Source organism: Mesoplodon mirus (assembly GCF_964341445.2).
Source record: "Mesoplodon mirus genome assembly, chromosome: 5".
In the NCBI taxonomy this organism is placed as follows: domain Eukaryota; kingdom Metazoa; phylum Chordata; class Mammalia; order Artiodactyla; family Ziphiidae; genus Mesoplodon; species Mesoplodon mirus.
The window spans coordinates 36,216,519-36,242,593 of record NC_138980.1 but is presented as its reverse complement, the minus strand read 5'-3'; the positions used below and the strand labels follow the sequence as shown (position 1 = coordinate 36,242,593).

Sequence of the window (26,075 nt, the reverse complement as noted above, 5' to 3'; positions counted from 1 at the left end):
GACCATCCACGAGCCAGGGGGGCTCCGTGCCCTTTGTGGGAGCACAATCCAAGAGACCCTATCTCCCCTGCCCCCGCCTTGGGGCACCTGACACCCAGGCCAACAGAAGCCAGAGGGTGGGAGGGGCTGGGGAAGCCGAGAGAAAACCAACTGCAGGACCTGCCTGATGGCCAAGGTCACGGCCCAGACAATCCCCACGGGGAACACTGTCTGTCCCATCCTGGGGCCCTCTGGTGGCATGTCCTCCACCCACCCGCATGTGGGCACACGGCAGTTGCTGCGTGTGGATAGAGCCCTGCATCTGGGCAACAGCGTGAAACGACCCCAGGTGGGTGTGTCACACGCTCATCTATGGATACAGTTCCTGGTGACAGGCTGCCCACAGGGACCCAAAGGGGCCGTACCAGGGGTGGGTATCGAGGGAGGCCCGGCAGACAGAGCAGCCCCGGGACGGCTGACCCAGCGCCACCCACGGGCTCCAGGGGGTCCTCTGGATGCTGAGCCCGGTGCCCTGCACCCAGGCCCGGCCCTGCGGGAGGAGGCACCCTGAACCAGGCAGAGCTGCTCTGCCTGCCTCCCCAGGCCCACGACCTCCTGGCCTCGATGACCAACCGTCCGGGCCGCTGCAAGGCTGGGTCTATTTTAAATACCCGTCTCTAAAGGGATCTGAAGCCCTCACGTGCTGCGGATATTCTTAGCCTTGCTGCCAGAGAGCGCCGCACAATGCCGGCCTTTCGGAGCAAATTCCATGCTTTTATCGACACAAGGCTGTGAGCGTCACTCTGACACACAAATCACACCACCAAAGTAGCAACAGACCCAGAAAGGCTCCAGAAGACGCCGTAAACCTGAGTAAGTTGACACTTTCCAAAAAAAAAGTGCTACTGAAATACCCCGAAATGGTTGCGATCAAGTTACTGCAGACACAAGAGCACGGTGTGATTCGGGAGACAGACGTGGGGACAGCTCTGCCAGAGACCCCGCCCCACAGGGCCCAGGGGAAGGCAGGGAGCAGGGGCACCACCTTCCCAGGGATCCTGAGTGGCTCCCTGCACCCCCAGCCCAGGGACAAGAGGACACCAAACCAGCCCCCGCACCCCACCCCTGCAGAGGTCCACGGTGACCCAAGAGGGAGTGCGGCCTCCACACAACGTAAACCTCCGTGCACGGGGGCTCCCAGGGGCTACGGGGTCGCTGTGCTCTCAGAACCCTGGTCTCCTGACAGCGTCCATCCCCACCCTGTGCCAGGCCCCTGCTGGTGATGGGGACATTGGGTGGAGGGGAGGGACACCGAGGGCCCTGCCCCATGGGGTCCGAGTCTGGCAGGGAAAGACTGACACCAACCTCAGACACGGCCAGCACGTGGTCACTCTGAAGGACGAGCATGGGGTGTCCTGCCAACATCTGGGGTCCCCACCCCAGTCCCGGGGAGAGAGCAGGAAGGGCTCCAGCACAGTGGCTCAGCTGAGCTGGCCGGGCACCAGGGGTGGGACAACAGGGCAGGTGGCGCGGAGCCCCTGCAGCCTCACTCGGGCATCATGAGGGACCCCCACGTGCAATCCCACCCCTTCACGACCAGAAACCGAGATCCAGGTCAAGTGCCTTCCGGAATGTTCCTCCCATAAGGAATCACCACTGTGGTCAATGTGACCCTTCTGGCTGCTTCCCCAGCACTCTCAGGAATCGGGTTGTGGGGCAGGGGGAGGCGGGTGGTGGGTGGATAGCAGGGGCCACCCGAGCAAACCAGGGGTGCAGCTCCGGGGGCAGGGGTGCTGCGGGCTGTCCTGGGGGACAGGCAAGCGAGGAGAGCAAGGCGCTGGCCCTGTCACCCGGGGGCTGCTGGTCCTCATGTTCCCAGCATCCTGTCTCTGGGGGACATTCCTCAAACCCAGTCCCACTGTCTTCCATCTGCCCTCGATCCCAGCCGCTTCTCAAGAGGCCCCCAGCCGCTCACTCCTCCCTGCCCCCCCAGGCCACGTGTCCCCAGAGAACACACTAGGGCCCCAGTCTCCCAAGGCCTCCCCATCCCCAGGCAGGCCTGCATCTGAAAGCTCAACCTTCCTTGCCCAGCAAGTGCGGGGACCCAGCAGGTGCGGGGACCCAGCAGCGGCTGCTTGCTTACTTTTTCTGTTTTCTTTCTTTCCTTTTTTTTTTAAGGAAAAGGTGGGTTTTCTCCCCTTCGGACCCCTCTGGCTGGGCGGCCCTGACCAAACCCAGGGCTAAGAGTTCCCACCGCCCAAGGGCAGAGGCTCCCTCACCCCCTGCTGCTGCTTCCAGGGGGCCTTCGGAATATCACTGCCACAGCCGCTCGGAGGAGTCTACAAAAGGATGAAAGAACCTGGGAAATTTCCAGCAGCCCACAGAGCCAAGCCAGAGGGAAGGGCGGGAGCGCCATCTAGCGGCCCTCGGGGCAGCCGCGCTGGGGCAGGGCTGGGACACGGCCACTCAGAGACCAGGGCAGACGTCCCTCCCACCACCACCCCACCCCATGAGACACGGCCCAGGCCAGCGAGCTGGGCCCAGCAGTGCGCATGCGCACACACACACACACGCACGCACACACACACAGGTACCTGACAAATACACACACACACAGATATCTGACACTCGTTGCACATTGGTACCTGATCCACACACATACATACGCTCATATGCATACTCAGACACACACACGTGTATACACTCACATACACTCATATACACTGACACACATTTGTATACACACATACACACAAACACACACACACATACATATACGTAGAAACATACACTCACACACCCCCTCGGACACTCACTCACACACACACACACACACACACACACACACACACACACACCCTCACACGCACGCATGCAGCCCCAGCCTGCGGCTCTATCTGCACAGGGAGCCTGAAGGCCACTCACCTGCACTCAGCCCGCCAGGCCCACGGGGAGGACGCTGCTGTGTGGAGTGGTGGGCAGAGCCCCCAGGGAAGGGGCAGGTCTACTGCACCCCACAGGTGTGGGCCTGGCGCAGAGCAAGGGCCCCTCCCACAAGGCCTGGACTGGGGCCTCCATGCAGTCCCGGCCCAGCCTTGCCGTGAGGAGTCGGGAGGGATGGGGCAGCCACGCAGTCACTGGGGCCTCCCGGGCAGCTTGGGGACAGCACCCTGACCAGGAAACCCCTCCACTCGGTGCGCAGGGCCACACTGCAGGCGTGAGGCTCAGGCCTTTGTTCAACCACCATCACCAAATACGTCAATCTCTCTCCAAATCTTTCCCCAAAGGCAAATACCTCCCCCACAGAGGTTCCAATGATCAAGGGCTCACGTAAAGCCACAGAAGGCCACAAAAGGGAGAGGAGTGGATTGAAAACAGGAAGCCCGTGGAATTGTAACAGGATCCCAGCAAACACACAAAGTAGCACCACGCGAAGGCCAGAGGGCCTGTGGCCAGCAGAATAACGGCCCCAAAGATGGCCATGGCCTAATCCCGAGACCTGTGGACATATCACCTCATGTGGCAAAGGGGACTTTGCAGAAGGGATTAAGTTAAGGTCCCTGAGACAGGGATGACCCTGGATTCCCCGGGGAGCCCGGTGTCATCACAGGGTCCCTCATAAGAGGAGGCGGGAGGGTCAGAGGCAGAGAGAGACGGGAGATGCTGCGCTGCTGGCCGTGAGGATGGAAGACGGGACTGCGAACCAGGGATGTGGCACCTCTAGAAGCTGGAAAAGGCGGGAACCGATGCTCCCCTGGAGCCCCCGGAGAGACCAGCCCTGCCCACACCCGGATTTAGCCCCGTGAGGCAGAGTCAGCCTCCTGGCTCCAGAACTGTCGGAGAATAAATGCGAGCTGAGTTAAAGCCACCAGATCTGCAGTCCTTTGTTACAGCATCCCTGGGAAACTCACACATGTCCCCAGCCTTCCCCGCCCATCTGAGTGGGGAACCGCTGCCAGACAGCGGGGCAGGGGCTTCACTCGGTCCACGGCAGAGGCGAGGAGAGGGTGGTCACACGGCCGACGGCCGACAGGGAGACCTGGCTTCCCACCCGGGTCTGCTGCTCAGAGGGCCTGCTCCCGCCCCGCAGCAAAGGGCCCCAGAATGTCCCTGTTGACTTAAGGGGGTAGGGGGCCCTCCCCCAGGCCGGCAGGCACAGGCTCAGCCACGTGGGGCTCAGCTCTCTGTTGGGACAAGGCAGGGGCGCCTTGGCCAGCGTCCGCCTGGGTCCCTGCTGGGTGGCCCCCCCCAATACAAAGGTGAGGGTTCACTGGCTGAGCTGAACACCTGTCTCTGCTCCCCTGAGCTGCGATGATTACTGTGACAACAGAACCTTCTAACAGCTGGGGAGAGGCAGGGCGATGCGAAGCCCCCAGCTCAGAAGTCTCTGCTGAAAACACAGCGAACAGGGGCCTCCCTGGGGGCGCGGTGGTTGGGAGTCCGCCTGCCGATGCAGGGGATATGGGTTTGTGCCCCGGTCCGGGAGGATCCCATATGCCGCGGAGCGGCTGGGCCCGTGGGCCATGGCCGCTGGGCCTGCGCGTCCGGAGCCTGTGCTCCGCAACGGGAGAGGCCACGACAGTGAGAGGCCCGCATACCGCAAAAAAAAAACAAGAAAACACAGCGAACAAAGACGGCCTCCTGCTGGCCCCCTGGCAGAAGCTGCGTGTCAGGGGAGTGCTCAGCTGGGAGATTCCAGAACACGACCACCTTGGCAATCTGACCCAGCCTGGGGGACCCGTTGCTCACAGAGTGCCCTGCAGGGCCCAGCATGCCCGCCCACACCCTGCAAACAGCTAACCCCATCCCCCAATCTGGGGGCCAAGAGGGAGGTGAGGGGAGGCTCAGGCACAAGGACGCCCGCTCCCCAGGCCCGCGGCCCTGGGAGGCGCTACCGGAAGCCTGGCAGCAGCCACGTTCAGTGTAAGGTGCTCTGAGCACAAACCACAAGCTCTGGGGATCTGGAAGCACGTTTCTGGGGGGCGTGTGTGCCCTCATCTAGCGGGGGCTGGGCCGGCGGAGCCCCCCACCCCGACCTCTGCCTGCCCCGCCCGACAGCCCCAGGTGCAGCCCCAGGAGCCACGTGCAAGGCCTCCCCCCCATCCCCACCCATCGGGCAGCCCTGCCCCCCTCAGCAGCGGCCGCCCCTCACCAGGACTTGGGCTCCCCGAAGTGCAGGTAGTTGATGCTGTACAGGTCCATGTCCTCCGTGTGCCAGGCGAAGGTGGTCTTCCACATGCCGAAGTACAGGTAGGGGGTGTTGACGCCCTCGATGATGGTGCCACACTCGCGCTCCACCATGTCCAGGATGGTCCGCAGGTTCCCGATGTTCCACTGGGCCACGTCCTGCATGGCGGCGAGCACACGGTCAGCCTGCCGGCCACCCCAGGCACCCAGCCTCCCCCACCGTCACTCGTCCCCAGACGCCGGCAGTGAGACACCTGCGTCATTCCCTCCGAGCCCGGGCCATGGTGTGACCCCTGCCCAGGGCCCAAACAGCATTCTGCCCCACACCTGCCTGCTTCCAAGCTTCGCCCACCCCAGGGTCCAAAACCCACCCTGGGCTGCGCACACCCCACAGGCACAGGCCCCCTGCCCCGGGCCAGGCGGTCAGGTGAGGCTTCCCTTGGATCCCACGTCGAGCTGTGCGTGAATCATGGGCGGGGAAGGCCACGCTGTGGCCATGGTTGGTGGTGAATAATTCACGTGCCTTGAAGTCAGTGACACAGAAGGAGGAAAAACATGCCGAGCGGGGCTCCCAGCAACGTGCCAGACAGGCCTTCCCGCACCTTCCCACAGCGGAGACAGGGACGGCACTCAGAGCCAGGCAAACCAGCGAGGGATCCCCACCCACCAGGCTCATCTATTCCTAACGCCACAAGCAAACAAACCTTATCTTGTCATAAGAGCTCGTAAAACATGCTTTCATTGACTTCCAGTGCCCGGGGAAGCCTCGGGGCTGCTGAGATGCTGCGTGCACGGCAGCGTTCCTGCATGCCCCAGATCCACCCAGTGCCACCCACCACATCCACGTTTTAGGCCCGACTTGGCAGGTCGGTCTTTGCAAGGTGAGCTGTGGCCAGAGCCCAGGACACGGAGGAGGGCCACGATCAGACCCCCACCGCGAGCACGAGAAGCCCAGGGTCGCCTCAAGTGGAAGATGCCCAAGACTGGGGGCACCAGCAACCAGTCGCCTCCCCAAAGCCCTGTCCATTTGCCACCCGCCCCCATCCAGCCCACATGGACAGGGGACCCGGGGTCTAGACTAAGCTGGGCGATAACTCATCATGGGCCAAGTCATTCTCTGCTCTGGGCCTCAGTTTCCCCTCAGTACAAGAAGACTGTTGTACTAGGTCAGGCACGGCAAACACATGGCGCCAAAGCCCCAAATCCTCTTCCAGAACCCAGGGCAGGCTCACCCACTGAGCTCTGCCTCGGCCCCGCTGAGCCTGCACTGGGCCTTGGAGCCCTTCGTGGGGCCGTCACTACAACCGTCGGCAGCACGGGAGAGCAAAGCCAGAGGTTCTCAAGGGACAAGCCTCCAATTTTTGAATTTTTATTTAAAAACAAAAATTTGGGGTCCTCAAGGGAATGAGAATATAAGCCATAGACTTGGAGAAAATATTTGTAAAACATAAACAACTGTTAACCAAAATATACAAAGAACTCTTAAAACTCAACAATGAGAAAGCGAACAATCCATATAAAAACTGGGCCAAAGACCTGAACAGACACTTCACCCAAGAAGATACACTGATGGCAAATCAGCACATGAAAAGACGCTCCACATCATCAGGGAAATGCATATCGAAACCACAATGAGGTACCACCACACACAGATAAGAATGGCCCAAATCCAGAACACTGACACCACCAAATGCTGGCGAGGATGTGGAGCAACAGGAACTCTCATTCATTGCTGGTGGGAATGCAAAATGCTCCAGCCACTCCGGAAGGCAGGTTACAAAACTAAACATACTCTTACCATACGCTGCAGCAATTACGCTCCTTGGTATTTACCCAAAGGAGTCGAACGAAAACTTATGTCCACACAAAAGTCTGCAATGGCTGTTTACAGCAGCCTTATTCGTAATTGCCCAATCTTGGAAGCAACCAAGATGTCCTTCAGTAGGTGAACGGTTAGATAAACCATGATATATCCAGACAATGGAATGTTATTCAGATCTAAAAAGACATGAGCTGTCAAGCCATGACAAGACACAGAGGACCCGTAAACATTGGGTTGGCCAAAAAGTTCGTTTGGGTTTTTCCGTAAGATGTTACATGTGACTAAGTGGAAAAAGCCAATCTGAAAAGATTATATACTGTATGATTCCAATTATAGGACATTCTGAAAAAAGGCAAAACTATGGAGACAGTAAAAAGATCAGTGGCTGCCAGGGCTTGGGGGAAGTGGAGTGATGAACAGCTGGAGCACAGAGGCTTTTTAGGGCAGTGACACTATTCTGTATGACACCGTTAATGGTGGATACTTGCCATTATACACTTGTCCAAAGCCATAGAAGGTATGACACCAAGAGTGAACCTGAATGTCAACTACGGACCCTGGGATCAGAGTCCCAGACAAGGGACTCAATGTAACAAACGCGCGGACAAGGCATCAATGTAGCAAACGCATGGCTCTGGTGGGGACGCTGACAGAGAGCGAGGCTGAGGGCGCAGGGGAGCAAAGCACGTATGGGGACTCTCTGTATCCTCCTCTCAATTGCGCCGTGAATCTGAAACTGCCCTAAAAAAGATACCTATTTAAAACGGTAACAACAATTATCATTATGACTATTGTTATTCAGGACCCCACCCAGCACCAAGACTACACGGTGGGGGAAAGAATAGCCTTTTCAATAAATAGTGTTGCAACAACTGGTTGTCCACATGAAAAAGAATGAACTTGGACTCCCTCTTCATACCATATAAAAAAACTAACTCAAAATGGACCATAGACCTAAATGTAAGAGCCAAAATTATAAAATTCTTCGAAGAAAACATAGGGGCAAATCTTCACGACCTTGGAATTGGCAAAGGACTCTTAAATAAGACACCCAAAGCACAAGAAATAAAAGAAAAAATAACAGAAAAATTGGACTTTATTAAAATAAAAACTGCCGCGCTTCAAAGAACACAACCAAGAAGGTAAAAAGACAACCCACAGAACGGGAGAAAATACTCACAAATCATTTATCAAGTAAGGGACTTGTATCCTGAATGCATGAAGAATTCTTACAACTCAATAATGAGAAGACAAATAACCCAATTAAATATGGGCAAAAGATCTGAATGGACATTTCTCCAAAGAAGATAAACAAATGGTCAATCAGCACATGAAAAGACCCTCGACATCATTACCACCAGGAAATGCAAATCAAAGCTACAATGAGATACTACTTCACACCCGCCAGGATGGCTAAAATAAAAAAATACAGAATATGACAAGTGTGGGTGAGGATATGGAAAAATCAGAACCCTCATGCTTGCCTGGTAGAAATGGAAAATGGGGCAGCTGCTTTGGAAAAAATCTGGCAGGTCCTCAAAAAGTTAAACACGGAGTTACCATGTGACCTGCAATTCACCCCTGGGTAGCTGTCCAAGAGAAATGAAAACACATGTCCACACACAGACTTGTAAGTGAATATTCAAAGCAACATTATTCCTAATAGCTAAAAAGTGGAAACAATCCAAATGTCCATCAACTGGTGAATGGATAAAGAATATACGGTCCATCCGTACAGTGGCATATTATTTGGCCATGAAAAGGAGAGAAGCACTGATACTCACTACAGCGTGAACAGACCCTGAGAACACGATGCTCAGTGAGGAAGCCAGACACAGAAGGACACACAGTGTGTGATTCCATTCATATGAAACGTCCAGAGCAGGCAAATCCACAGAGACAGACAGTGGGTTCGTCATTGTCAGGGGCTGAGGAGGCAGATGGGAGTGACTGCTAATGGGGATGGGGCTTCTTTTGGGGATGATAAGAATGTTCTAAAATTGACTGTGGTGATGGCTGTACAACTCCGTGAATATACAAAAAAACACTGAATTACACACTTTAAATGGGTAAATTGTATGGTATGTGAATTATATCTCAATAATGCTTTAAAAAAAACAGTAAGTCTGATAATCAACAAATAAATAAACCAATCCAACTAGCACTAACTTTCTAAAACTCTCCATGGAAAAGGACAGTTCATTTGACAATCAGGCGTCTGACTCCACACCCACCTGTACACGAGCACATGAACTTCAGTTATTCCATCCCATCAGGCTGCTGGGGTCTAATTCCCTTCACGATCCATAAACCGAGCAGCAGAGCCGCAAGCTGGGATCGGGCTGGCGGGTGGAGCTGGGCAACACCAACCCCCAGGCACCAAGGTCCACACTGTGGCCAAGTCAAGAGGACAGCTGGCCGAGGTCACAGGGCATAGCCAGCTGGGGCCACCGGTCAGACAGCCTAGATTCTAACACCTGCTTGGGACTGGACACAGGGAGTGGGACTCGGCAAGTTTCCCAGCCACGGAGCCTCGACGTCCCCGCTTGGAGTTGCGGGGAAATCGCCTGGTTCTCTAAGGACTAAACGTGGTGTTTAAAGAACAGAAGCGCAGGACTTCCCTGGTGGCGCAGGGGTTAAGAATCCTCCTGAAAATGCAGGGGACATGGGTTTGAGCCCTGGTCCGGGAAGATCCCACAAGCCTCGGGGCAACTAAGCCAGTGCACCACAACTACTGAGCCTGTGCTCTAGAGCCCGCAAGTCGCAACTACTGAGCCTGCAAGCCACAACTACTGAGCCTGTGTGCTGCAACTACTGAGCCCACACGCTGCAACTGCGCACCTAGAGCTCGTGCTCCGCAGTGAGAAGCCACCGCAATGAGAAGCCCGCACACCACAACCAAGAGTAGCCCCTGCTCACCACAACTGGAGAAAGCCCGTGCACAGCAACGAAGACCCAACGCAGCCAAAAATAAATTAATTAAATTAAATTTTAAAAAAAGAACAGAGGTGCCTTCCTGCCCAGGACCACGCCAGGCCCTGCCTGCAGAGGCCCAGGGGAAACAGCCCTCCTTGTGTTCAGAGACCAGACGTGTCCCCAGGGACACCCACCGCGGTCCTCCTGCCCGAGCAGCTTCCAGGAGGAGCCGCAAACACAATGAAACCAGAGAGGGTTGGAGGCCCAGCACTGATCCTGGGCTGCCAGGGAGGGTGGTCTGGGCCTCGGCGGCCTGGCGTGGGAAATGGGGGCCCTGGAGGTTGGCCCCTCTCCCCGGGCCTGGAGGCCCTCGAAGAAAGCAGAGAAGCAGGGGGAGCAGTAGACAGGCCGCAACGGGCTCCAGGAAGCCCTGGGGCCACAGCCCCGCCAGGCCCCCGTCAACCCGACCCAGGAACTTCTGCACTAGCCCAAGGGCGAGCTGGCCCACAGTGCTAAAACACACCTGTATAACCACAAAACCTGCCACGAACAAGGTGACCAATCCTGGCATTCAGAGGTGCGCAGCCGGGAGACGGCGAGGTGCGCCCAGGGGCGAGTGCCAGCGGGAGTCGACGGTTAGGGACCTGGGCTGCAGCGCGTGCGATAGGGCCTCTGCGGCCACGACCTCCGAGCAGGCGCAGCCCTGCTCCCAGGGGCTGCGTGCTCGCTGGGAGAAGGCCTGGCCTTGCAGGTCATCTGACCCTTTGGGATCAAGGCCAAGAATGTGAGCTCAGGGTCCGGGACACGCCCACTGAAGGACTGCCATGTGCCCGCCAGGCCCCATGTTATTGATGGGGAAACCGAGGCCCAGGAAGGAGGAAGCAGGACAGGGGCAAACTCGGTCTGGACCCCCGGGGCGAGGGCGTCTCCCTGTGGTTCTGGGGGCAGTGGGTGAGCTCACTTCGAGCTTGACCTGCATCTTCCAGGTAACAAACTAACGCCCTCGGCACCATGCACCACAAAGCGGACCCACTAGTGGAAGGTCCGGGCCCAGGTCAGCTGGGCTCCGTGAAGCCAGTGAAGCGAAACACTGGCAGCGACTGGTGTTGGGACCTGAGCGGCAGTCGTTTGCTTCCCACGCCTTTTGGGAATCACAAGCCGCCTCTTCTAACAGGCTCCTCCCCTGGGCACCAAGGAGGGTCCCAACCCTTCTCAGAGGGGGACTTTATTCCTGCCCCGACCTCCGTGCTGCCCTCAGGGGAGAAGGGCTGAGTGGACAAGAGTCTTCCCCCCAGATGACCTTCAGAGGAACGACCGGGGGCAGCACACAGGGAGGCAGAGGGGGCCCCCAGGGAGTGGAGAGGGCCAGGTCCTAGCCCAGGGCACCCCATGCAGCACACACCCAGGAGAGAGTCAGGCTTCGGAGCTTTGAAATTAACCCCAGTAGATCCAACCCAGGGTTATCCGAGGTCCCATAAATATTTATAAATTGTCCCCCGCAAAACACGATCCCACTCAAACCTCCCTCCGTTTGACACCAGCACCCTCGGGGACCTCGGCATCAAGCCTCGACCAGGGCCTGTCTTGCCCTTGGACAGGCCGTGGGCAGCAGAGGCCCAAAGGCCAAGGAGCGGGGTCCTGCCAGCCCAGCACAGGGACTGGACGTGAGTGGACCCAGGGGTGGCCTGGAGGGCTGAGAACTCGGGCTTCCAGGTTTCCAGGAAGATGGAGTGATAGAAACTTGAGAAGAAAAGCATTCAAACATCCGAGAATTCAGAGAGGCCCCTGGGAGAAGGGACAGAATGCTCGATGTCATCTTTTTAGAACCGCTTTGTGGCCAGGCCGCTAGGTCAGCGGCCGAGCGTGGAATCAGGGCAGGGGGGCAGCACTATGACCTGGCAGGGAAGATTCTACAAACCTCTGGCTTCTTCTTTTCATCCTAAGCTGGCACGTGCCTGCAACCAGAGCCCAAACAGAAGGCCCCGTGGAGCTTTCCGTGTCATCCCAGCCTCTGTGGTCCAAGATGGAGCCCGCTCGCCCCCCTCCACACCTCCACATCCACGGGGACACCTAGGGGCCTCAGTACTTACCTCATCGTACAAGGAGCCACTGATGTCAGCCCCATAGATGGGCGACACGAAGGTGAGGTTCTTCCAGTACTTGCGCTCCAGGTCATCGAAGTCCTGGTGCCGGGGGGTGCAGTACCTGGGGACAAACCGAGCGTGTGGGGCTCAGGGCACCTGCCGGACACACCAAGGGAAGGGCTCTGCTCAGATACCCGCCCTCCTGGCAAGGGCACGGCCCCGGAGCCCACGGATGAGCTGTGGTGACTGCCAGGCGGTGAGGTGAATGGACGGCGGGGGGGCAGCCCTGCCTGGAACGGTGCCCAGGGGTCCCGTCTCGCCAGCTATCGGGGCCCGGGGCCCCCAGGTCAGACCGCATGCCAGGGCCACGGGAGCCGGAGGAGGGACCTGGGTTTTGACTGTTCTTGTCTTCCTACCACCCTGCAGACACCGACAGGCACCGTGGTGGCCAGGGGCAGCGCAGGAGGGGACAGACAACGCCTGCCCTTACAGGACGCTTGTTTGAGAGAAAAGAGACTGCCAGAGATGCACAGATGATTTCAGCGACTGAGGGGGGCTGGGAGCTACACAGAACAGGGGGAGTGAACAGCGGTGCTGTGTGCCAGGGAGCGTGCCCGCGTGCCATGAGTGCCCACGACGCGCCTGTGAGCTCCCGGGAGTGTGTGTGCATGCCTGAGTGTGCCATGGCGAACCAGGCACTTGGGGAGACGTGCCAGGGAGCCCCTCTCTGGGGAGGTGCTGTCAGAGCCGAGACGTCCTGGGGGAGGGGGGAGGCGCTCTGGGGACGGGGGACACAGGCAGGCCCTGAAGGGCCAGCCCCGCAGCCAGCGCTGAGGGCAGCGTGAGGTGGACAGCACAGCCCTGGGTCGGGTGAGGGTCTGGATTTTGCCCCTAAGAACCGGGGGTGCTGAGGCCCACCCAGGGCACACAGAGAGGGATTTGTGGGGGCTGCGTGCGCCCCTCCCTCCGCACCCCGAGCTGGCATTTTGCCCGCCACGCCACCCAGGCCCGCGTACTTCTCGCTATTGGCCAGGCGTCGGTACTCCCCAACCGTCATGGCCTTCTTCTGGATGTTATACTGCGTGAAGAGGCCCGACTGGCCCGTCACCACCTGCTGGATGGGCGCCGGGATGACCACATCGTCAATGTCGTCGTACGTCTGCCGCGGCTTCCACTCCTTCGGGGGGATGATCTGCGAGACGGAGTGGGAGGGTGGTCAGCGGCGCCTCCCCTGGGCTCGGCCACTTGGGACTGGGTGAGGGGCAGGGAGAGCCTGGGGGCACCTAGCACCCCCTGTCCGTGTCACCAAGCTCCCAGGAGACCCGGAGCCAGGCCTATCTGGGCACCACGCAGCAGGGTGGGGGGCTGTGCCTGCCTCTGCACAGGGCCAGGGCCTGGAGAGGTGGGAGCGGCCCCAGAGGACGTGCGCGATCACAGAGTGAGCAGACGTGGGCAGGCTGGGCTGTGTGCGCCCCTCGGCCCAGGATGCACTCGCTGTGTCCCAGGGGCTCTGCTACCGCGCCCTCTGGCCACCATGTGCCCGGCTCGGGACTCCGCGCGGATGAGGCCCCAGAGCAGAGACCCTGGTGCCACAGTGCACACTCATTCCAGCGCCCTCGCTCCAGTGACACCTACTGGGGGCGATCGCAGCTCTAGGTGCTGAGGAGACATGGGCACACAAAGGACTCAGGCGAGGGTCTGAGTCCTGACTGGAGGGCGCAGGTGATAAATCCCGGCGAGAAGAAGGAAATTGTAGGACAGTAATAAGGGTAAAGCGGGGCTGGGTGAGCCACCCAGAGGCAGGAGGTGGGGGGCAGGCAGTGGGGGGTGACAATTCCAAGTGGGAGGAGGCCTGAGAAGGTCACACTGCAGCCCCCACCCCAGCAGGCACCACCACGCCCCTCCCCCAGCAGGTGGCGGCACCCCGGCCCACCCGCCCCACTCCAGGAGGGGACACGGAGGGCGCCACGGATGGGGATGGACCTCCCCCTCCACGTTTCCTCTCTGCCGGTCGGGGGTGACCTCTGCGCAAGCCCCACGGGCCTGGGTGGGTGTTTGCAAGCCCCGAACCTCCTTCCAGGGCGTCCAGTGGGCCACCCACCCAACAGCTCTGGGAAAAGGAACTAAACCAACCCGTTTTTGGTGCATCAGCCATGCACCCTGGGGTGGCCGAACCCTCTCCCGGCTCAGGGCCACCAGGGAAGCACACGGCGCTGAGGCCCGAGTTTGCCGACAGCTCGGGGGTGGCTAAGTCCACTCACCATCCCCAGGATCCCGCTGTCACATGGGTGCAAAGAAATGTTCTGCTTGGCGACGAAAACACTGACTCTCCAGTTGCCTGCTAAAAAGGGTGCTGCCCACCCACGACTAGCACGCATGGGGGTGTCCACCCACATAAATCAGTAACAACGACAGCAGCGACGATGAGAAAGTCAGCGCTCCTCACCCGGGCAGTCCCGCCCCACAAGGGACACTGGGTCATGTCTGGGGACGTCTGTGGTTGTCAGGACTTGGGGGGCTCCTGGCATCGAGGGGGTGGGGGCAGGGAGGCTGCTCCACACCCCACAGTGCCCAGGATGGCCCCCCAGAGAATGACCTGGCCCCCATGTCAGCAGTGCCAGCAGGACCATCATTTAGAGTTAGATGGGGACGAGCCCCCTCCCGGAAGACACAGCTGTTCAGTCACAATGCCATGGGCGCCTGGCGTGGCAACAGGGTGCTGGGCTCAGCCTGCCGGTCGACGGTTTTGTTAGCTTCGCAGTGAGAAATCTGAGGAGTCAGGTGATGAACTAAAACACTCAAGGCTAGAAATGCAAAAAATAAAAAGAAGAGAGGGGGACTTCCCCCGTGGTACAGTGGTTAAGACTCCACGCTCCCAATGCAGGGGGCCTGGGTTCAATCCCTGATCGGGGAACTAAGATCCCACATGCATGCTTCAACTAAGAGTTCGCATGCCACAACTAAGGAGCCCGCCTGCTGCAACTAAGACCCGGCACAACCAAATAAATGAATATTTAAAAAAAAAAAGAAAAGAAAAGGAGAAGAGGGCCCATGCCTCCAGGATACGGGATGTTCTTGCAGGGAAACGGGTGGTGGGGTGAGGGATCTGGGACCCCGAGCTGCTCTTTTAACTACGTGGCTGATGCCTCCTCGTTGCAGAAAAGCCTGAGTTTCCTCCTGGGGGAAAGCGCAGTGACCCTGCACCGGCTCCCCCGCCCCAAGTCTGTTGGAGAAACGCCTCCCTAACCAGGCTGTGGGATGAATGGACCACTCCTCAGCCCTCCGCTCTCAGGGGAGAGCCTTGGGCTCAGTCCTGTTCCCTCGGGCTCTGCTGTGTGACACCTGGACACTGGGGAGATGCTCCCGACAGACGCTCCCGACACCTGGCTCACACATGTGACCGCACTTTCCCAGGCACATGCTAAGCAGGTTCTGGAAAGGCGCATGAACAGAAGGCCACTGGTCTGGAACACGAAGCTTCTGGAAAAATCCCTCAGCAAAGCACCACGGCCTAACACCCTCAAGTCTCTGCAGAGCAGGATTTGAAAGGAGGCTCTCCAAGCAGAGGACACCTGAAGGACGCCCCCTAAAGGCCTGTGAGCATCCTGACTGCGTGGCCCTGGACGGACCCTGACTCGAAGCTCCTGGGGGGCAAGACTCAGCCAAGGCCAGGAGGATGGAGAGGCCACACACCCAAGGGAACGGCGTGACACCAGGGAGGTGGCCAGCTTGGCGGGCAGCTGGGGCAGGTGTGGGAGACCCTTCTAGAGGGAAGGAAGTGAGGGGCCAGCCTCTGCCTCCCAGAACCAGCTGGACCCAAAGCCATTCTGCTGGCAGCAGGCCTGGAGGCTAAGAAGAGCCAGGGCACCGCCTGGCAGCAGGGCACTGAGGGCACTGACGCCCCTTGACCCCTTCCCCAGGACCCTAAGCCATGCCCCTTCCTGGCTCCCTCCCTCCCCCAGCCCTTCCCAAGCAGCCTGAGGGGGAAGGAGCCCAGCTGGACACTGGTCCCAGAGCACACTCAGGGTGGGTGAGGAATGTGACCCGCCACCCCGATGGCCTCAGGGTGGGAGCCCCCGTACCCAGAGCCCCCTCAGCTCCGGGCCCTGGCCCAGCTGTGCCTGCTGAGTGTCCACCCTGACCTAGCTGCCCCGGGCCCGACAGAGCTTTTGTCGGGGGTCCATCAAATGTAGCTTTGATGAAAAAAGAAAGCTCAACACCACACACACACACACACACACACACACACACACACACACACACACACACACACAGAAGGGCGGTCAAGGCTGATGAGACCAGGGTGAGGGGGACCCCAGTGACTACAGAACTCATTCAGGCCAGCAGGACACTGTGTCCCTTCTCCAAAGAGGCTGGCAGCCCTCAGGGCTGACAGCCTGCGTCGGAAGGAACTGGGGGCACCGAGGGCCGTGGCACATGCCTCCCTGGACCCATCTGTCCCCACAGTGGCAGGGAGGCCCCAAGGGGCTAGAGGCACCTACACGCCGTCCCTGCCTGACGGGAGCAGGGATGCAGGTGCACGTGTGTGTGTCGGCGTGACTGTCCCCACAGGATCTCTCAGCGACAGCGGGGGAGCTGCTCCCAGGAGCCCCTGCCCACCCTCACCGTGCCCTTCCAGAGAGAACTGCCCTTGCCAGAGAGAAAACAGCAAAGAAAACACCACTTAAGAAGAGTGGAATGGAACATGCAAACAAAGGGCAGAGGGGGACTTGCCTGGTGGCGCAGTGGTTAAGAATCCGCCTGCCAATGCAGGGGACACGGGTTCGAGCCCTGGTCCGGGAAGATCCCACGTGCTGCAGAGCAACTAAGCCCGTGAGCCACAACTACTGAGCCCTCGTGCCACAACTACTGAAGCCCGCATGCCTGTGCTCCGTAATAAGAGAAGCCACTGCAAGGAGAAGCCCGCACACCTCAGCGAAGAGTAGCCCCCACTCGCCACAACTAGAGAAAAGCCCACGCGCAGCAACGAAGACCCAACACAGCCAAAAAAACCCACAAAGGGCAGAGTGAAAACGTGCCCTGAAAACATATGCCTCACAAAAACATCCAGTCCGAATGGTTTCCCATCGATCAAGTAAGTTAGCGGAAAACTGGTCCACGGGAATTAAAGGCTTAAAAGCAGAGGCATGGGGCTCAAAGGAAAGGCAGGAGCCGGAAAGGAGAAGAAAAGGGAAGGAACAGAGCCGGGGCGAGGACGTGCAGGGGAGACTCGGTCACGCCCCACGAGGCTGCACCCAAAGCAGCCCCAGGACAGAAGGTGCTGGAAACAGCCCGGAAGCCGGAGCCGGAGATGACAGAGGAGGAAGGAAAGGAGAGGGGCCAGGGGAAGTGGCAGGTGCTGCCAATGGAGCACTCCACGAGGTTACCAAGATTCCTGGCACAGGGGACAACTTGGATCCAAAAACAGAACTGGCGCTGCGTCCCGGCAAATGCGGAGTGAGGTGAGGGACAGGACACGTTCCAGATGAAGGGAGGGCCCCCCACGCCCAGCCCCACGGGCACCAGGCCTCAGAGTCCCCCGCACCGCCCCCAGCTGGGGCACCTGAGGGAAAGGGGCACCTGACAACCAACCCCAGCCAATCGGTCCAGCCCAGAGGGAGGCTCCGAACCTGCAAGAACCCAGGCCCGGGGCTTCCAGAGCCACAGACCTCGATGAGAAGGTTCTGCTGGGTGTGTGCTATCATGGGGCCCAAGGAACGAAAACCAAGGAGAGGGGACAGGAGGGACGATGTCGCAGACCCACCTCTCTCCTCATCTGCACAGCTGAGATTAAAGGCATGGATGTCACACAGCCAACCAAACCCGGCAGGGGAGGTGGGCAGAGGAAGGCCAGCACACCTGTCCCCTCACTGCAGACACCGTCTGGGGGACAGACCACCGTGACCCGCAGCCCAATACCACCCACCACCTGCTTCCGTCCAGCCACAGAGCTGACGCCGGCATTCTTTCTGTTTTTTTTTTTTTTTCATTTTTTGAAAAAAATTTTTAAAATTCTTTTTGACTTTTTAAAATTTTACTTATTTATTTATTTTTTGGCCACCCCACATGGCTTGTGGGATCCTAGTACCACAACCAGGGATCGAACCCAGGCCCTCGGCAGTGAAAGTGCAGAGCCCTCTCCACTAAACCACCAGGGAATTCCTTTTTAAAAAATTTTAAATGGTTGAGGGAAAATAACAAACGAAGACTTTCAGGACAGGTGAAAATTCTACGAAATGCATATTTCGGTGTCTATAAATCAGGTTTCATGTGCTCACAGCCATGGTTGTGGGGTTATGGGTCATCCCCCGCCGCAGAGCTGAGTGGTGGCCACAGACAGTCCAGCCCAAGAAGCTGAAAATATTTACTATCTGGCTCTTTGCAGAAAAGGCTTAGCGACCCCCAGCTTAAATAATAGAGGGCTGGGTATTAGATAAAGTGCCGGTCATACAGGAAGCAACTAGAAGAACCCAAATCAGGTGACGAATCTCCCAGATTATGTGGTGAGCAGACCCTCACACACACAGGTTCACGGGCACATGAAGAAACTCGGCACCTGTCCCCAAGGTCTGTTCCCCGCACAGAAGAGGCGTACGTAGGCAGGCATGCTATCTGCCGGTGTTCACACACGCACACACGCACGTGCACGTCCGTGTGTGATGCTCCATGAAAAGAGACACGAGGAATCAGTGCTGTGCCACTCCAGGCAGAGGAGCCGGGGTCAGGGTGGGTGAAGGGGGCACTCATTCTCCCTCCTACCCTGTCGCAATGCTTGAACTCGCTTCATACGTGCGCTACAGTCTCAAAAAAATGTGTTTAAGTAGGAATATAAAGGCAAAATGTAAGCCCTCCCCGGCACCGACTCCCCTGGGACCCCCCTGACAGGGTGAGACAGCTGCTGGTCCCACCATGATGCTCTGTGTCCCACCCAGGATCAGTGTCCTCGGGGACCCCGGTGCCCAGAACTGTGCCTGACTTGGGGAAAGAACATATGTTCATGGATAAATTAGGTCAGAGGGGCTCAATGAGCAGATTAATGGGTGCCTCTCGGGCCCCTTGCCCCTGGGTGGGCACAGGGCAGGGGCCAGGGAGAGCTGCACGGGGGCCTGGGGCATCACCCACCTTGGCCAGGCCCGCCCGGTGGGCCCCCTGGGACTCAATGTAGGCCACGTATTTGTTGAAGTCCTTAAACTCCTCCATCGTTGGGCGAAACGTCATGATTTTACAACTCGGGTTCTGGGCCCCGTGATCCTCGGACCCCATGGCTGCAGTGGAGAGACGGCCACACCTGCAAGGGAGACAAGAGAGCATCAGCACCTCCATCACCGCCATGGGCCGGTTCCCTTCTCCCCAGGAGGCGCCCAAACCACCCGGCCCCGAGGACAGAGGCCGTGCAGCCGAGCAGGGCCAAGGGGACCCTGGGGGCCACTGCATCACTCACTCTGGCACAAAAGACCAAATGACTGCAATGAATTACTAACAGAGGTAGCCCGTTCTAAGAGCCCATGCGATGCTGGAGGCCAGAGCACCCATTTCAAACAAGGGGCCTCGGAAATAAAACCTTTTCTTATCAGGGCCTCATCCAGATTCACTGGCATTGACCTCACAGCTGGAATCCAGAGGCAGAAGCATGGGAGGGGCTGGGAAGGTGAGTGAGGTCCTGTGTGTTTCCTCCTCAGGCGGGGCCGCCACAAGCAGGGGAGCAGTGTGTGGGTCCCTCCAGCACTGGCCCGGCTGCTGTCAGCGAACCCAGGCCCCAGTGACCCACGGGCTGCCCGAGGCCAGGACCTGGAACCAGGAGAGCAGGAGGTCCGGCCAGAGAGGCTCGTTTCCCGCCGTGTCACCCTGGGCTATAACCACACCTGGCCAATCCAGCACAGAGCGTGGCACAGAGCGTGGTGGGGATCAGGCTCCTCTAGGGGACAAGGCTGCAGGCTGGAGAGGCCCCCGCCCGTCCCAAGAGTTACGAGAGTTAGGGGGGCCCAGTGGGGTGGCTGGTGACCCACCCCAATGAGGAAGAGGCTTGGGGGACAGACTCTGGGGAAGGGTCCCTACTGGGACAAGAGGAGACCAGACTCCCTCCAGGACTGGAAAGAGGTCAGAACCCAAGTGCATGCAGACCCAGAACTTGGAGGACAATTAACCAAGGCCACCTCCCCCCACCCCAAAGTGAGCTGGGGAGTGAGAAAGGTAGGAAGCCCGCCAGACCGGGAAGTAGAGAGTTGGGGGGGGTCCATGTCGCCAAGACGCAGCCACTAGCTCCCCAAAGGCGCTCCCCCGGTGGGCGCTAGAGGGCAGCACGAGCCCGGGAACGGGAGCCGAGGCGAGCAGTTGCCTGGGACAGACCTGGAGGCCCAGGCAGATACTAGACCAGGTCCAGGTCCTGCCCTCAACCACCCCATGCCTGGGCGCACAGGGCAGCGGGGTCGGCAGCTAAGGCCACGCTCTGAAGGTCACACTCACGGCTGGACTGCTGAGGACCCCGGAGGTCCTGGCACACACGGGGTCACCACTGCATCCGGGCTGGGACCCCTGGGCCCCTCCGCCCTCTGCACAGGAACCTGTGTCACTCCTCCTCGCAGGGCAACCGAAGCCGCGGTCCACAGGACAGGCCACGGGTGCCCGGGACCGTGTGACAACAGCTCTGAGGGGGATCACAGGGAACCACCGAGGTCACACGGGTTTATAAAGGGGAAGGGTCATCACAAACCCCCCTGTGGACCAGCAGGCACCAGAGGGCCCAGGCCGCGGCCAGGCTGACCAGCCCTCGGGATGGACCACCACGCCGTCCCCCACCTGCTCCCCACCCCACAGCCGGGGCCTGGCGCCTGACTCCCCACCTGAGCCCCCAGAAGCCAGCTGCCCTCTCCCCTCCAGCCCAGACCCAGCCACACAGGGCTCACCCGGGGCCTCCTGAAGGAGCTCAAGGCCCCAGGGGGACAGGCCCAACCCCGATGATCTGGGAACATGGGTGTGGACCTGAGCTGGGCTAAGGGCTGTGGAGGGAGGCACAGGGGCGTAGGGAGGGAGGCCTCCCGGGGCAGGGACCTGGGACAGGACACAGCGGGGACAGGACAGACGACTGGCCACAGCCATCGCTCGCCAGCCTTCCTTGTGTGCCTGCCACCCGAGCCGCCCCGTCCTGTCAACCCCACCTCCCCACCCGCCCAGATTCCCTGCACCCATCGCCCCTGCCCGCACAGAGCAGCGGAGGGGGTCCCTGCTGCCCACCCATCTTGCATGGCCATCAAATCCGTCCTCTGAGGCCTGCAGCCGGAACACGATCACCAGGGTCTCAGCTCCTTGTCCCAAGCCCCCGACGGCCGGGCAAAGGGCCAGAGGCCAGCTCCGCAGCCCACCACAGATGGTGCCCAGATTCGGAAGCGGTGGACACATCAGCGCTTAACAGCCCCGGCCCTGTTCTCCACATTTTATGTGGGTGGTGTGTCCACTCTGCACAGTTCACGAGGGGGTGTCGCGTGCCTGGAAGCCCGGCTCTGCTGCGACCACGCCAGTCTCCCAACACACCGCCACCCGCTGTGGGTGACGGGCACCAGGACCACCCGCAACAGCAACTCTCCTCTTGGCCAGGCCGGTCCCAGCAGGGGAGGAGGACACAGGCTCCCCCTCAAGGCCAGCTGTGTCACCACGAGAGAAGCCCACCCTGCCACGAGTGCTGCCCCCTGCCCTCCCACAAGGCATTGTTGGTGGGAAATGAGGAGAGGCAGGACACCCGTCTCCCCCCAAGACCAGCCTGTCCTGGGCAGGGGCAGGGCAGCCCCGGGGTCCTGCCCACACGAGTTCTCTCGCCCATTAAACATAACTGCAGGAGCGCTTTTTCCATGGGGGGCAGGGGGAGCAAGCAGGTGATATGACAGCAGGTAGAGTTTCCTGCACTGCACCTGGCAAGATATGCTTCTCCAATCACCGCTGTCATCCAGATTCAGCTCAGCAGTGGATCATGTGCGATTTTCTTTTTCTTTTTTTTTTTTTGTCTTATTCGTGCCGGTTGCAGTAAAGTTTTTAGTAGGTAAATATAAAGAAGAAAATTAAAATGGTTTATAATCCCAACACTCCATAACCCTTGACACGTTTTTTGAAGGAGGGCAAATAAAAATCAGACGTGCACATACTTAAAAAATAACAAAAGGAATGTGCTCTTTACCAGACAGTGCCGCGCCCAAAATGCGAGGTTCTAACGACTTCATCGTAAAAAGACAAACAGCACAATTAAAAAGTGGGCCAACGACTTGAATAGACATTTCTCCAAAGAGAAGACTCAAACGGCCAGTAAGCACGTGAAAAGATGCTTGAGGCGATCAGCCATCAGAGGAATGCAAATCTAGAGTGACACACACCTCCCCCAACTGGGGCACCTAGAGTGAAAAAGCAGATAACAACAAGTGTTGGTGAGAAACTGGAACCCTGACTCCCACCTGGGGGGAACGTAAAATGGGGCAGCCCCCCAAAAAGTTAAACATGGAACTGACCACACAAGCCAGCAATCTCACTCCTAGGTATACACCCAAGAGAAATGAAAACATACGTCCACACAAAAACTTGTACACAAATGTTCACAGCAGCATGATTCACAACAGCCAAAAGGTGGAAACAACCCGAGTGTCCATCAAAAGATGATGGTACACAAACTGGTCCCTCCACACATGGGCACATCACTCAGCCACGGAAGGGAGAGAAGCCCTGACGTGATCACTACAACGTGGATGGACCCTGAGAACACGATGCTCAGCGAGAGAAGCCAGACACAGGAGGCCACCGTAGGCTAAGAGGTCTGGGTTTCTTTATGGAGTGATGGAAATGTTCCAAAGTTGATTGTGGTGAAGGCTGCAGGACTCTGAATTCGCTAAACACTTTGGAATCGTGCGCTGTAAGTGGGAGACCTGGTTGGCGGGTGGATTCTATCTCAATACAGCTGCTACCCCCAGAAAGGAAACAGAGATTAGGGTAGGGGAGGAAGAAAGAAGAAAGTTCTGCACTTGCCAAAAATAATAATAATAAATAAACAAAACCTCCGGCTGCCTGGCAGGGTGGGCGCCTGGAGCCTTCAACTCCTCAGCCCACAGAAGGGCTCCCCCAGAGCCAAGCCCCCACCCCATGAGAGACGGAGGACACCCCGCAGCCCAGCCACAGAGGAGGCGTCTGCTGGGTTCCTTCTCTAACAGGAAGTGCGGCCTCCAGAGACACTTGGTGGGTCCCTGTCCCTGCCCCCGCCCCGGCCCAGCCCTTGAAGCCTCTAACAGGAAAGAGAGCATCCCTTTCCCACTCCTGATTCTGAGGCTGAGAGCAGGCATGCCTATAGGCTGCAACCACTGAATTACACATTCTAAATGGATGGAACTGTCTGCTTTGTGAATTACCTCTCAATAAAGCGATGATTTTTCTCAAGTCCTGTGTTCGGGGAGGCCCTACAACGCCTTGGCCTTCCTGGCCTGATGCTCGCCCAGCCCTTGCAGCCCGCAGCCTGGGACCGATGAGCATGATCACGCGTGGAGGGGCGGTTCCCCAGCTGTCCTGGATGGCTCCTCCTCACCCAGAGACGGATGACAGGAGGGGTCCACCCGCTCTCTGGGTCCCAACGAATGAGTCCGGCCCAGAGAGGCCCTCCTGGGCTGCTGCACCGGCACCTCCCCCAGCGGCCTTCAAACTGGGGGACTCACGGGCTGGGCCGTTGGGGACACTGGCCACCCCCGTGGAGGCTACCATCCAACCTGTGCTGCAGCACGGTGACCAGGTGGGGGGTCTTTCCCGCCCCACCCTGACAGCTGCTCCTCTCGGGGGCAGAAGGCTCTTCAGATCTGGACTCCGGCCTGGGGCTGATGCCCGCCCGCCAGGAGCCCGACAGAGCGGGGTGCGCTGAGCCTGCGAGCCTCGGGGGGGGGGGGTGAGAGACACCCCAAGGCGTGGGTCTCCCACAGCCGGGTGCACTCTGTCTGTCCATCTGTGAGCCAGAATTCAGAAATAAGATGACTGGTAAAGGACGCCATTTCCCCAACAGGCAGCCTCATCTTCCTGACTGAGGGGCTCTGGGGACTAAGGGTTTCTGAGGTCCAATGGCAGATGTTTTCCAGAAACTGGATGGCTGGAATCTGCAACTCTGGGGTTCTGAAAAGAATACAGTATTCAACATGCGGGAAGGTGGGCTTCCCTGGTGGTGCGGTGGTTGAGAGTCCGCCCGCCGATGCAGGGGACACGGGTTCGTGCCCTGGTCTGGGAAGATCCCACATGCCGTGGAGCGGCTGGGCCCGTGAGCCATGGCCAAAAAAAAAAAAAAAATATGCGGGAAGGTACGTCCTCTGAAAAAAATGTCACCCTACTAAAAGCTTTACTCTGAGGGGTGCACTGTTTTTGAAAAGGATTCGGGGGCTCTCTGAGCACAGAGTGCCCTCAGTTCTTCTCTGCAGGGCCCGTGCCCCAGCCCCGGGGGGTGTCTCTCCCCCAGCTCTCTCCTCCCAGGCCCTCCCCTCCACCTGCCATCAGGTGAAGCCCCAAGCCTCCCCATGACTCCCAGCCAGCCCTCGGCCCTGCTCCCATCTCGGCCCAGTTCCTGCCACCACAGCCCAGTTCCCAACAGGAGACGATGACTGAGGGGCCCCTGAGCGGGCTCAGGCCCCAGGAGGAGCCAGCACCCCTCCACCAAGACTCAAGAGGAAACCCACCGTGAAGGCAGCACGAGAGCCCCCCAGCCCCTGTCCCCCGCCCCCGGGTGTGGGCCTGGCACTCCATCACCGTGTCCCGAGAGCAGCTCATCAGGTGCCCTCATACAGGGAAAAGCTTGGCGGTAGAACGTCCTCCACTTCCTCCTCCTCTGCTGGGAGCACCCCCTACGTCCCAGGTTCCCTGCAAGCTGGGCATGCTCCCTGATCACACAGAGCCTGAAGCCCAGGGGGCGCTCGGGGCAACTAGTGCTGCCCCACCGTACCCACCAGCCCCAGTGTCAGAGAACCCTTTGTCCCCCCTGCCCCCTGGCCTGTGGAGCCAGATCGGCATTGGGGGGGTCATCGTGCTGGCCCCACGGAGCAGGAGATCCCGGGCCGGGGGGAGCACAGGCTCCAGGAGCAGCCCACGAAGGACGCAAGGATGCCAGCCTTGATCTGGCTCCACCCCATGGAACTGGCTGGACTGAAACAGCCACAGTGACGAGAGGGACGAAGCAGGCAGAGAGCCCAGAGCCAGGAAGGCGGGAGGCCAAGGTCAGAAGGGCCAACTGAGAAATGTGAGGACAAGAGACGTGAGGAAGGCAGCTTGGCTGGACGGGGCTGTGTGGGCACGGGGTGGGGGTGGGGGGGCACGGATGCGTAGCCCCGCGCACAAGGCCAGGACCATGCTAACGTTTATCTGAGCGACGCCAACTCCGAAAGGCACAAAGGAAGAATCACCCGCAGCCCTGCACGTTCATTCCCTACTGCTGCCGAACGAATCTCCACAAACCTAGTGGCTGAAACAGCACAACTTTATCTTCAAGTTCTGGAGGCCAGGAGTCCCTCCCGGATCTCAAGTGGGCTGTGCTCTTTCTGGAGGTTTCCTGACTTTTCCAGCTTCTAGAGGCACGGCATCCCTGGCTCGAGGCCCCTTCCTGCATACTCACAGCATCTCCGGTCTCTCTCTGCCTCTCTTCTCTGACCACTGCTTCCATCACCACGTCCCCTTCTCTGACTCTGACCCCCCTGCCTCCCTCTTAGAAGGACCCCTGTGATGACACTGGACCGCCTGGCTAATCCAGGGTGAGCACCCATCTCCAGATCTTTAACTTCATCCCAGCTGCAGAGTCCCTCTCATGTCAGGGAGCATCTTCACAGGTTCCACAATTAGGGTGTGGGCACCTCAAGGAGCGCTGTTCCCTCTGCCTCAAAAGCCACGTGAAAAATCCATCACACAAAGAGATAAGTAACAGTCACCATGCCCCTCCCACCGGGGACCGCTGCTGTGAGATGCGTCCTGGAAAGACAAGCACATCTGCCTACTCGCTCAGACAAAAGCACAGTTTTAAGAAGAGGACAAAGGGGACCAAGCGATACCCAGTGGGCTGCAACATGACCCCCGCGTCCTCCCCACGACTCAGACATGCA

The 26,075-nt window shown here is 58.9% G+C and overlaps 1 protein-coding gene across 1 annotated transcript in view; it reads right to left on the bottom strand.

The window, feature by feature from the left end:
• KDM4B (lysine demethylase 4B) overlaps positions 1-26,075 on the bottom strand; it is a 141,194-nt gene that overhangs the window by 80,668 nt on the left and 34,451 nt on the right. The window contains 4 exon segments of the mRNA XM_082621824.1: positions 5,132-5,325; positions 11,995-12,109; positions 13,005-13,180; positions 19,111-19,276. Coding sequence (XP_082477950.1) covers positions 5,132-5,325; positions 11,995-12,109; positions 13,005-13,180; positions 19,111-19,251 — 626 coding nt within the window. The 5' untranslated portion in view covers positions 19,252-19,276.